The sequence below is a fragment of the Onychostoma macrolepis genome, chromosome 09 (assembly GCF_012432095.1).
Source record: "Onychostoma macrolepis isolate SWU-2019 chromosome 09, ASM1243209v1, whole genome shotgun sequence".
NCBI classification, from domain to species: Eukaryota; Metazoa; Chordata; class Actinopteri; order Cypriniformes; family Cyprinidae; genus Onychostoma; species Onychostoma macrolepis.
The window spans coordinates 14,557,731-14,570,883 of record NC_081163.1 but is presented as its reverse complement, the minus strand read 5'-3'; the positions used below and the strand labels follow the sequence as shown (position 1 = coordinate 14,570,883).

Sequence of the window (13,153 nt, the reverse complement as noted above, 5' to 3'; positions counted from 1 at the left end):
CACTTTTAAACTCAATAATGTGCAAAAACAAAAGTGGACACAGTAATCCTTCTATGCAACACTATGAAAATATTACTGGTACATCATGTGTGAAATTCAAGCAAAGATGGAAAGACACCAGTCCACCCATGTTGGTTCAATTTCAGCCGTGTGAAGGGAAGTAGATGTAGGAATAGCATGAAAATACAGGCAGACAGTGGTTACACAATAATTCAAAAGTGTTTTTGTTGTACAAAAAAGCGATTCTAGTAATACCTTCATCTATATATAACAACTGCAGGCTGATATTTCAGATCGGAGGATGGTATCGTTAGAACCAACACCCCTGTCATCTTAGCACCGTCTTTGCGATCCTGGTTCTTCAAAAGTGTCCCGTTGGCTGGAGGAAGCAGGTGAAAAAATAGAAGCACGGTGCACTTTAAACTAAGAAGGAGACTTGTTGACTGAAGTCGTGTCTCGAGGTCAGCCCTCGCTCAGCCCTCGCTCAGCCCACTAACTTTCAAGAGCAGCCAGCATGTGTGAGATGCCCCTAGGGACCGCGTTCCACCTCCTTTGAAGCCCCCATTCTGAGCTTCACTGTTTTCTTTGCTGTCATGACTGCTGGCTTCCTACTTGGGGTGACCCTACGGCCCCCGCCACGGCATATCAGAACACAGACTCGCAAAACACCTTTCCGACATTAACTACAGAGGACTCGGAGGAACGAAAGGCCACGAGCCGGTCCTCAAGACATGTATGTTAGATATCGCGGAAGGTGTGTAAACAAACACGCTAACAAAAACCATTGGCCTATGGTGTGTGTGTGACTCAAGATAACTCAACATTTTAAAATGTAATTTGTTGCGATGTCCACAGTGGGGTGCGTTCTTGGTGGATGGCCAAGAGTAACATACTTTGCAATTACAAAGTGTAACAGACTAATAAATAGAGGCCCAGCTGACATAACATGAGGTCAAAGATGAAAGTCAAGATAGTGGATATGTTCCATATGTCTTGAGACTACAGTTACACGTGACAAACTCATTTGAGCCGGTTAAGAAACCACAGTCTTGACCTTAAAAGACTATAATGTGGCCAGGATGGAAACACTGTGTGCACCTGTATGCATTCATAAAGAACAAACGTGAAAAATAATAAGATGAATTCATTTATTTAGTTATGTAGAGACCGTACAAAGACTTGTGTGGCATGCAGTTATCAAAAACAGTGTTATCCAACAGTCCTCTGCCGCTGTTCTAGTTTGCGTTTTAGCATGTTGTAGTTTTCCTTGGTTCCTGGAGCGCTGGGATCCAGTCGCAGAGACAGTTCGTAGTGCCGCTTTGCTAAGTCTAGTTTTCCCCAACGGTGATAAAGAACAGCTGCAAGAGCACAAAAAAAAGACCCGTCACTTAAATCAAGGGACTGTACAGTAACTCAGCATTGGTCCCCAGTGAATGGGAGAAGAATCATAGCCACTTCGCTTTGTTTATTGATTCAGTCGCATCGATTTATGCCTGTATCGTATAACATTGCAGGAGTCAAAACTTGCACAACTGTTTTCTGTGACAATACTGAAGTGCCAGCGGGATTCTGGGAGACTTACCAAGATTACCATGGCAACTGGCAACGTTTGGGTTGATCTTCAGAGCGTTAAGAAAGAATCCTTCCGACTCCTGAGAGAAAAAGGAACATTGGTTATTATAAAGTTCCTGCTGTATCAAAGAAATAGTTTGAACATTTTCACAGAAAAAGCAGCACTACATGGAAAAAAAGTTTGTATTAACCTTGTACTTTTCCTGTTTCCCAAGGACATTGGCGAGGGAGAACATGATGGTGTGATCTTTTGGCAATATCTTTAATGCTTCCTTTCCAATCAGCTCAGCCTGAGCCAGATTGCCTGTAATGAAATATAACATGAACTGTTACCTTGCTAATACACAAAATATTACTGTTGCTCATTAAGTTATGAATAATAACTCAAACTGCTGGGCTTTTACTTTGTTAAAAGAATTTAGACTTGATGATTCTTGGCTTGTGATAAAATGGGCTCTATGTATGTCTACTGCCAACATTTTTCTATTGAAATCTTAGTACTACACAAGCTTCAGGTGTAGTATTTTCCCATAGCAAACTCTTTCTGTCTAAGAACTGTCAAAATGTAGTATAGTATAGAATATCATATATATTAACAGTAGTCAATGTACAATTTTAGTATATTATATTAAAACATAATTAACACTTCTTATCAACAAATTCCAGAAACTTTAATATTAATATTGCATTGTTCTATAGAAGGGCACTTCCTCAAGGTTTAATTTTCTCACAATTTCCATTTACTGCACTGCACTGGAAGTCGAGATGGCCAATAAGGCTAATGCAGAAGCGTTCATGCATAGTCTATTACACTGAAGGAGGAACCCAAGTGACATCTAAGGACCAGAATATCATAGTGACTTGGGGGTGTACTCTTTTGACTTAAGCCTGTAAGTAACCACCTAGCAACCACTCAGAATATCCTAACAAACACCAAGCAACCATGTGCTAAAATCACACTGAACACCTTAGTAGCTCCATAGAACAAATGTAAAAAGAACATTTAACTAGCGTTCAGTGCCAGACTCTTAGAGCTATGTCTCTTGCACAGAAGACGCATGCTTGTTGTGTGCCAGACCACTTCCATCATTAAAATTAGCCAATTAAAAACAAAACAAAACAAAAAAACATACAAAGAACTGTGAAGGAGCAAATTGTTTACATTTTTATAAATAGCTCTAAATGTCACAAAAGGACAACCGTATAGTTGTCATTCTGTAATTTCTGTTGACTGTGCAGAGCGGATTGTTCTGGTGTGTCAGCAGCCTCCAGAAGAGAGTTTTTCAACTCCACACATGGCCGATTCTTTTAGTTTCCTAATTAGAGGGCAACACAAGGGCTACTGACTTATTGATCTGGATGTCAAAACTCCCTCTGACCACAGACTCAGATAGATCTTCTCTCACTGGCTGGCCCTTAACAAATTCATGAGCTGCTGAGGATTCCCCCTCACCGTTGAAACCTAAACATGACTCATGTTTTATGTTTGCACACTTTCTTGATGCGTTTTCAGTTGAATATTATAAGGAAAGAACAACAGCAGAAAGCATCTCCAGTTTCCTGTTTGCAATCATTTACTTATTTTGGGAGGGGTTTTGGGATCATGTGAGGCTGGAAAATGCAGAGGGAGATAATGCTGGTGCCAGTGTTTTTTTTTTTTTTTTGGCAAAGAAAATGGACCGTGCCAAGACTCTCCAGGGAGGGCCAACCTGCCTGGAAGACGCGTTTGAATAAACGGCTTCTGTCAGGGAATCGCGCCATTCTCCACACGGCAGGGAAGAGTGGCTTTAAAACAACACACAAGGCTTTTAATACATAAATTTCAAGCATTGCTGATTCTTGCTCTTCCGGTCTAATCATGTTGGGTTCTTATGCCGGCATTTCCCAGAAAGGACATCCTCTATTAATCCTGTAACATCTCGTCAGAATGGAAACTTTTGAAAAAATGTTTCTCATCATAATAAAAACACAAGCTACAAATAGATGCATAAAATTATGGTTTACTGACCTAAATATATGTTTAACCAAAGTTTAAAAATGTAATTTTTTATAGGGCCGGGAAAGAAAAATTTGCGATATATATAAAAATTTGCGATAAATATTTGCAATTAGTTTGCCACTGATACAAATCAGGAAACATTGTAAGTAACAGTGATTTTAGTGGATTTTTTTTAAATTGGGCGTTAATTTTTCCAAAGGCAGTCATTAGACATTCATGGTTCACAAAATGCAGAAAATTCTATGGTTCATTTGCATCACCCAAAAATGTGCACAAATGTTCCGAAAATGTTTTGACATTTTTCAAATATTAAAATATATGGTTTAAAAAAAAACAATTTTGTAAATGTTAAATGTTGTAAAAAACAAATGGTATGTTATATCACCAAGTCTGTTATACTTTCTGAACTATATTGTAGTATGTGCTCTTTATATCATGCAAAGAAAAAGTATTAAAAGGTAATTTGATAATTTAACAAAAAGCTAAGTTATCCATCCCTGTAGGGTCTCTGACGAGATAAGGGGGTGAAGATGGGGTGCAGGAGTTAATTGTTGTAAAGGGTGAACTAATTATGCAGCATGGCCCCATGTGGCAGCGTGCACCTGACGCTCAGCATCTGCAGAATGGAAGTTCACACCTCTCTCTCCCTCGATCTCACACACAGCTATGAGCCGCGGCTATACTTGGGACACCAGATGAAAACGACAAGGCGGGAAGATTTGGGAGAAGGCCAAGATCATCTGTTTACCCCCAAGGGCAGGGTCAAGGTCACGTTTAATGAGAACACTCACTCAGTTTAAGCATACATGACTGCCCCTGTCTGAACGTAACAATACAGATCTATACTGCATTGCTAAACTGTGATATATGCAAAAGATAATGTACAGTCAGCTAACTGTACATTATTCTGCTTATTATACCACATTATCTTGCTTGTTATACCATATAAAAGCAAATTAACATCAAATATTGAATTCAGTTGACATTATTTTTATTATATGTTAAATAGCATAAAGCGAGATAATACATTGCTATTATAAAGTTTAGTGATCATTACATAAATAATTTTCAGTGGAATGCAGCAACTAGCCAATCAGATTCAAGTATTCCAGATGACATCTGATAAGAGAAGTATATCAGTACACCAATTTTACACTGTTTGTGACAGTATGCTCTAGCCTTTTAATAAATCACTTTCCGTTTACACCTTACCCGTGTTGTCCAACAATATGACCATGTTGTTCCACGCCAGGCTGTGGTCAGGCTTCAGCATGGTGGCGTTCCTCCAGGCGTTCAGCGCATCAATGCTGCGGTTCAGGTCTGCATACTGGAGATAAAACAAACAAGCACCAATTATAAACAATGAGCCAGTGTGTGTCAAGGACAAAGATTCTTCTTCAAAAAAAAATCTCATGCCTTACATTTTTTTTATATTTTATATTAGATAGGAGGAGATAAGAGGAGAAGGGTAGGGAAATGATGCAGATTTGAACTTGCATTTTCTGCATGATCAACAAGGCTAAACATGTCAGAGGCATGTGCATTAATCACTATGGCACATCTTTGATAAAAATGCTTTGATAATTCATGGAGTAAAGAAATCAAACCTTCATTAACACAAAAATAGCATGTCATTACACATCACAATGGGCAATATTTAGAGCGGAATAGCCAATTTCTTGCCATAATTAATAATAAATTGCACCATGTTGGTTTGTACTCACACAGGAAGGATGAACATAATAGCCCAAGACCAAAACCACCCTAGACATATTAAAAATCCACGCTGTAATACTATTGAAATTGAGGTTTAGAATATGGGGAAATGTAATAAGTAGGAAAACATGTTTTAAATGTATTGAATGCTTTATGCAAATTACAGAGAAAACACAGCGCTTACCAGACGCCCCAAGTTGTAATAACAGTCTGGGTATTTTTTCCTGAATCGAATTGCATTCCGATAGCTCCGTTCAGCCTCGTCAAACTTTTTCAGACTGTTCTGCACAATACCCAAATTCATCCAAGCTGCAGCAAAATCAGGCCTAATCCAATCGAAAAAACATAGCAGAAATCAATAAAGGATACAAAACTACACACAATAAATTTGAACTAGAAATCTTCACTCACTGGATATGAACCGCAGCAGACAGGAGCTCTTCGGCTTCCTTTAACTCGTTTCTTTCCTTTAATATATTGCCAAGATTGTTCATGGCATGAACATACTTGGGGTGTAATCTGTAACACATGTAGACAAAAGGTGAACACTAACTTATATTTGACGTAACAGACAATAGATCACACTGCTTAAAGTGCTGAAAGATGGAAGAACTGCCACACTGAATATGACAGAATCATGATTTTTTTTTACCTCACTGCCTCCCTGTAGTACTTGACTGCAGCACTCTGGTTGCCTCTGTCAGCAAGGTTTTTGCCAACGTTATAATGCACCTGTGCAAGAAAGGAGAAAGTTAGAGAGCTCATCAAGTTAATGAAGTCACTGGTGTGCAAAACTGGACTGAATACAATTGAGAACAAATATTTTATTTGCTTTTCTGTTATGTTTTATTCAGTCTTTTAGCTGATGCTTCAAATCCATACTGACTCAAAGTACAAATATTACATGTTCAGTTCCTCTGGTGAAACCTGATGTTAAGAGTCTTGCTCAAGGCATTTTGTGCGTTGATGGGTTAGCTGAAGTTACTGAAATGGATTTCACAAATGGAGTGGAAAGCAGTCACAAATTGCAGCATGACAGGGGGAGGTGTGCGGTCTCACCTTGGCGTTGAGCGGGCAGACAGACAGGGCGCTGGTGAAGAGACTCTGTTCAGACCTCCACTGTTGACTGCGCTGTGCAGAGCGAGCCACGTTCACACACAGCAGCGTCAACGTGGCCGCTCTCAGCAGCCTCTGCGGTCATCCCACAGACACGAGACGTGAACACAAACTCAACGGAACATTAGTTACAGTGAATTATGGTCTGATGGTGAATATTAGGAGGTGATAAGTGGGAAATTGGTGTAGAACAGGCCACATACCTTGTGTTTCTTCCAGTGGCAGCTACAGTAACCCACAGCGTAGGCTAGTATGAGGCAGTAGCCCGCTGAGGAGAGGTACAGCACCCGCTCGGCTATCACAAAACCCACCCTGAAGAACAGATTACTGGCTGGCAGGAATGGAATCACCAGCAGTACAAGGCCAAATGTCAGAGTCCTAAAAACACAGAGAGAATAATATACCATACACATTTTTTTTTTTTAAAGAAAGGTATACTTTTATTCAGAAGGAACACATTCAATTAATCAAAAGTGACAGTAAAGTCTTCAACATCGTGAGAGTTTATTTCAAATAACCACTGTTCTTTTGAAGTTTCTATTCATGAATGAATCCTGAAAAGCTGTGTCATTTTTCACACAAATTAAGCAGCACAACTGTTTTCAACAGGCATAAAAAAAAAAAGGTTTCTTGAGCACCAAAACAGCATATTAGAGTGGTTTATGAAGGATCATGTGACACTGAAGTTATTAGTAATAATGGCTTCATATAAATTCAGACTGTATATTGATATAAAATAAATATCGATGCAATATTGTAAGAAAAAAAGTGATATCGATATATGGTTGTATCACCACAGCCCAAAACTAGTGTAATAAACTAGGAAATAGTTGCTGTTGAGTATAGTTGTCATTACTGTTCCATAAGGAGAATCTGAAGAGTCTTTTTGTATTTTGTGTTTCAGGGAAAAAAACTGCTTACAGGATGGAATAATATAAGGGTAGGTAAATATGACTAGATGATTTAATGATGATTAATCCATTAAAATAAATCTTACGGTAGAATTACATTATGGCAACTGTATACAAATAAATGCCTGAACAACAACCAGGCATTCTTTTTCAAATCATCACACACATTTTTCCATATGTCTAGACAAATCATGTTTTGTTTTGCTGGTCTTACCTTCTTTTATTGCTGTCCTGTGAGCACAGAGCTTGGTAAACCAAGCCCATCAGACAGCACCACAGCAAAAGAGGCCAGACAATCCTCCAGTCAGTAGCTGATTTAATCAGAGGCACACAGCCCATTGACCAATCAAAACACAGCCACCAGGGACACAGCAGCAACCAGGCATTCAAGGAGTAGTAGTAATTATAGTTCACGATCTGAGAAAAGAGAGAGCAGAGAAACATGTTATTCTTTAAGGAGTATGTGAAAAATATGGCACAGTCTGTCTGGGGTAAAAATGACAACTAAAATGATATTCAAGTATACAGTTTATTTCGGTTTTGACTAGGGTCATCAGAATGCCATAATTTTATTTGTCAGTACCAGTGAAACTTCAGCTTCAACGGGGCCATTCAAAAACCCAAACTGAAAGGACTGCTTACCCTCAAGATGACATTTTCAGCAAAGGATGCTGGGTTATCCACCTCAGTGAAAGATGGAGGCCCAGTTCCCATGATTCTCCACCTTGCGTACAAAAGAAAGGATCCACCAAGAAAGAGGAGAGCCAACCTCATAAGCAAACCACTTCTCATCATCCCACCAATCTGGGTGGAAAAGAGAAAGTATAAATCAATCCAAAGATTGTTTGGGTCCAAAGTGGCACGGTGTGAATAAGTCACTTACATCAGCTGATTTTCTCCTGCACAGCAGCTGGTGAGCGAGCTCATAGATATTCAGATTACAGACCATGAGAATATCATAAGCAGCATTCACTCCCTTAACACACGGAAGAAAAGAACAAGATATTTTATGCATGACCAAAGCTCTGTATTGTAAAAATAGATGAGAGATTATCTAACATATATATGCTTATTGCATATTACCCTTATTTTACCTGCAACTCTCTCAAATGTATGCATATTTTCACTCACCAAAACTGTAATGCCTTGCTCCTTGCACAGCATTGCTACGGCACAAAGAAGAATGCTGCCAAATATCCACAACACTGAGAACTTTTTATCACAACCTACAAAGAGAAATTCAAAAATACTCTATATTAAACTGTATGCTTCATGCAAAGTAAGATATTCAATGAGATTCTAACATGCAGTGGATTAATTCATTACAAACTTGCAATGAGACCTCAAGCAAGACACAAATATTTTAAAGGGGTCATATGAGGTTGCTAAAATTAACATTATTTGGTGTATTTGGTGTAATGCAATGCATTTACGTCGTTCAAAAAACACATTATTTTCCACATACTGTACATTATTGTTGCTCCTCTATGCTCCGCCTTTCTGAAATTTTTACAAAGCTCATCGTTCTGAGAAGCGAGGTGTGCTCTGACTGGCCAGCTATCCAGTGCGTTGTGATTGGCCGAATACCTCAAGCGTGTGACGGAAATGTTACGCCACTTACCATGTTGTGATGCCGTGTCCCGGCGCGACGAGACTAAAACAATAAAACCCACTATAAACGAGGCATTTGTTGCATTGAGTGAGGACATAATTACTGATTATAATGACTCATACGGTCTTTTTACAAGTTGCGTAAACACCATGTCTGCATTTGTGATCGTAGAAACGCCAAACAAGCACTACTCTACACAGCTCAAAACATGCGTTTGAATAGTCAGTAGCAAATTCTTTAAATATCGAAACTTACTTACAGTCTGTGAGTCAGAAGCACCAGACTGTCCTTGCGATGTTGGAATTGCCCCACTTTATAGCGTTCACATCACAGCCATTCATAGTGTTCACATTGTAGGCTACTCTCTCCCAGGTTCAGGAAACAGTACTCCTTAAAGTGCGCTGCACACACTCAAATATTTGTGTTGTACTGTTCTGGAACAGTGTTGTAAATATAACTTAACCACTGATTTCTAGTTGTGTACTCATTTGGAAGATAAAAAACAAAGTACTTTTGCGTTTACAAACACACAGCTTCTCCACGACATAGTGGCGGCAACAACAATACTACAGTGAGAATAAAAGTGCCGCCTTCTTTCACTGCGTGTAAGTTTGGGCGGTGTTATGCAAATCTTCCCACATCGTGACGTAGACATGTGAGGGCGTGTTTGAATGAGCCATTTTAGGAGGGCGTGGACGAGTCTTAACTTTTATAAAGAGTATCTCTTTGGGTTTGAGACTTTAGTCTCTGCAACTTTACAGATCTTATATATACACAAACAGCTTGTAACACTCCAAAGACAAAGGAAAACATGAAATCGCATCATATGACCCCTTTAAGCTTCAAATACCAAACAAAGCAACCATAAAAGTATCCTGGAATGCATCAAGAACTAATCATTAAGATCTTTTTAATGAATTGGTGGATCCAATTCACAAAAATCTTTTTGATTTGTTCACAAACTCAGTGATTCAATGATTTGTCTGAATAGGTTATCAGCCCACTGAATGAAAAAGTATAATTAAATAATGACTTAAATTCCAGCCCGTTTCACACACAAAGCTTTTGTAAGACTTAAGAAGACTTGCATTACAGTAGCAAAGTTTAATGGACCACTTATATGATGCTTTTTGGCTGCTTTTGTTTCCTTTTTGGAATCTTGAAAAGCTCAGTTCCCAGGCAGAGACCAAAAGAACAACCAGTGCAATTTTTTTTTTCCTTTTTTGTGCTTTATAGATAAAATCAAATGATTGTGGATTTAAAAGAAGCTGTAAACGATTGCATATTTAAAGTTTTGAAAACTTATTTCGAAATTTTATGCAACTAAATTTCACATAGTGCCGTAATAACTGTATCAGAGTCTAGTGCATTAGTTTATCAACTGACCTTGAAATGCTTTGCAGTAAACCAGAAAAGAGAGCTGAAAAAAGAGGGCACACAACAAATCTGCTCTGCCAACAATGCCAGCCACCTACAAGACAGAGAGCCAATAGAGGAGATTATTCACAAGATCAACTCCAACTAAATAATTTTAGAGTGCTAAAGGACACCGTCTCATCAAGCATCATCCATCAAGTGGGTCACGACCATGAAATCCACCCCGAGGGCAATCGTATTTAACAGCAGCTACACATTTTATACCTAAACAAATTAAATCCTGCTTGTACAATAAAGGCAAAAAACGGGCAGCATAAAAACATCCTTCGCCGCCCTTTCGTCTGTGAAATTGCCTGTATTTCTGGCAGTGCCAAATTAACGGTGAAGGCAGGAGGCAGCACTCATTACAGAACTGCAGTCGGCCCTGGCTGGAGTCCTGGGGGCCACCTTCTTTGATTCATCCCGTAGGCCCAAGTCAGTGGTCTCTCTGAACCTTACCCCCTCCAGGTCCAGGGCCGGTCTTTCTGAACCTGATTAAAGAGCAGATACCGGAGCATCGGCAGACTCTTCCATGCTCGGACGCATCCATGGCAGGGCAGAGCGAGCGTTCGGTAGCTGTTAATAGCCACGGCTGACTGTAGAGCCCACCTATGCAATGCACACAAGCTGCGTGAAGCTTTCTTCTCCACGGGCCTTGTAATGTATATTTCATGCAACATCAATGAACATTGTGATATGGAGCATTGTAGTCGGAGATTGTTTACCGGGCAGAGACGACCTGCTGAATCACGTCTTCCCACTCTACTTACACTTTCCGTGTGAACTGGATGTGCAGCAAAGAAGAGCGCAGCCAGGAAGGAAGCTTTCGGAAAAAGACTGAGTTTCACCCCTCTTCCGTCGTGAACCAGGCCGCCAATTAATATTGCAAACACATCGATCATTAACACAGAAATAACACAGTGGAGGGCAACGTTGAGCACGTGGAAGCCAATCGGATGCAGTCCACCAGCCAAGAGGTAGTTGATCCTGCGAAAATAAGTAACAGCCACAAATCACAATCATTAAAACTAACTTTTGACTTGTGCAATGATCACAAAAGTTTTACATATTTCTGAAACATAAAACAGCAGAGATACAATGGCAGAGATACAGACGCTGCGGCATTATAGAGCAACTTTATGGTTGAGGTGGTATAACGGGCCATTACTGATGCAAAACAATGTCATTCTCATTAGCAGCATACAGGACATGAATTATGCCCCCTGTATAGATTCCTCACAGTTGCAGTCAAATGCCAAAGACAATTCTAAAATGAGTTTGAAAAAAGGCAATATATGCATCCAATTTTAATGTCAATTATTGTGGCATTCGGTGAGGAGCACTCAGGGGACCTCTTTGGATTTCCCACTGAGAATAAAATTACAAGTCCACACATCTAATACATGCAAAGAGGTTTGACAATATTCACTATAAGCATGTTGGACTATTACCTTGTGTTAATCATCAGTCACACAGCAGTAATTGAAAGAATCTTTTGTCTTGGTGGTGAACGTACCTGAAGGTCAGGACGGTCAGCGGCCGGTAGGATTTGTGACTAGAGTTGCTACTTAAGTTACTTCCCCAAAAGTCATTTTTCCAGATGTTACTCAATGGAGTGTCAGGATTCAAATCCTACGAAATGAGAGAGAGTAAATCTGTTAAAACAATGTATAAATACCACCAAAAAAGCTGCAAATATCATGTACTATTAAAGTAGTGACATGATTTGCATGTTGAAATCACAACTGACTATTACAACAATATGCATGTTTAAATGGACAGTTTACCCGAAAAGGAAATTCAAACAGAACGTCAAAGCTACTTTTTTTCATATGATGAAACTGAATGGTGACCATGGCCACTCCTTAGTCAGCATCCATTGTCATTGTATGAAAAACTACATGTACTGTATGTATGAAACATGTCTTTGAAATGAATGTCAGGATTTAGATTTTTAGGTAAACTATTTATTTCATAATAAACATCTAAAATAAATAAATAACCAAGATTGAGGGTGATACCTTGTTATTGATGATGGCTTCTGAATCATCAAAGACAAAGTCCCCATCATAGCTGTTTATGAAACAGATCAGGGCAACAAAGGCAGTGACCAGCCGGGAGTGCAAGGGTCCCAGTTTTGGCAGGGGAATGTGATGATCCCAGTTAGGCTCATAAAGCACCATATTTCATGTGGTTACTGTTCATTCTGACCCACTACTGTGTTGCAGAACAAAGAAAGCAGGTGGAAGGATAAAATAGCAAACTAACGCTCCAAAAATAAGACTTCAAAAATAAGAAGCAAACATCTTGCGAGAAGGGCGCATTGACTGCAATATACCTACTGTTTGCACTACAGTGATCTGTTAGAAAAGGCGGTGTGACATCTCAGCAGTTGCATGCTTTGCTGCATGGCTGTACACACACATGCATGCAATGCATAGCAACCGGCCGTCAAAGCGAGAAAAGGATGCGAAACCATTCAAGCTTTCTACGTTGTCTAAGTTACTCATATATTTTGCTCGCGCGAGAATGACGATCGTCAAAACATGATTCACAAATAATAATAGTATAAACGTGCACTGACGTCAATAACTGACTGTCTGCCTGCCGACGAGGACGATTTACAATCTGTTGAAGACGAGCAATACAAGCTTTAAATCAGCGGCGTCAAATAAATACGTTGCAGATATCGCTAAACCACACGAATGTGAAAATAAAGGCTTAATACGTGGCTAAACGATGGCTGATCCCTGTATGAGCCTCTCGCCTGTACTTCCTGCTAGCTCGCGGAGAAGAATAGACCGTGTGACG

General features: G+C 39.5%; 1 protein-coding gene across 3 annotated transcripts; it reads right to left on the bottom strand.

Annotated features, from left to right (window-relative positions):
* Positions 1-1,143: 1,143 nt before the first annotated feature.
* tmtc4 (transmembrane O-mannosyltransferase targeting cadherins 4) lies at positions 1,144-13,133 on the bottom strand. 3 transcript variants are annotated; one of them, XM_058786201.1, is made up of 18 exons: positions 12,685-13,130; positions 12,364-12,559; positions 11,859-11,974; positions 11,113-11,329; positions 10,313-10,397; positions 8,446-8,540; positions 8,198-8,290; positions 7,957-8,118; positions 7,529-7,731; positions 6,607-6,781; positions 6,347-6,478; positions 5,940-6,019; positions 5,699-5,806; positions 5,472-5,613; positions 4,784-4,898; positions 1,764-1,876; positions 1,583-1,652; positions 1,144-1,358 (listed from the first exon to the last, which is right to left on the bottom strand). In XM_058786201.1, exons 2-18 carry the CDS (start codon positions 12,523-12,525, stop codon positions 1,210-1,212), a joined length of 2,217 nt encoding a protein of 738 aa, XP_058642184.1. In that variant the 5' UTR covers positions 12,526-12,559; positions 12,685-13,130; the 3' UTR covers positions 1,144-1,209. The 3 variants fall into 3 exon arrangements, 2 of the variants coding, with proteins under 2 accessions (XP_058642184.1, XP_058642185.1); XM_058786202.1 differs by lacking the exon at positions 6,347-6,478 and having other exon boundaries at positions 12,685-13,131; XR_009272742.1 differs by lacking the exons at positions 1,144-1,358; positions 1,583-1,652 and adding an exon at positions 5,296-5,335 and having other exon boundaries at positions 12,685-13,133.
* Positions 13,134-13,153: the final 20 nt, after the last annotated feature.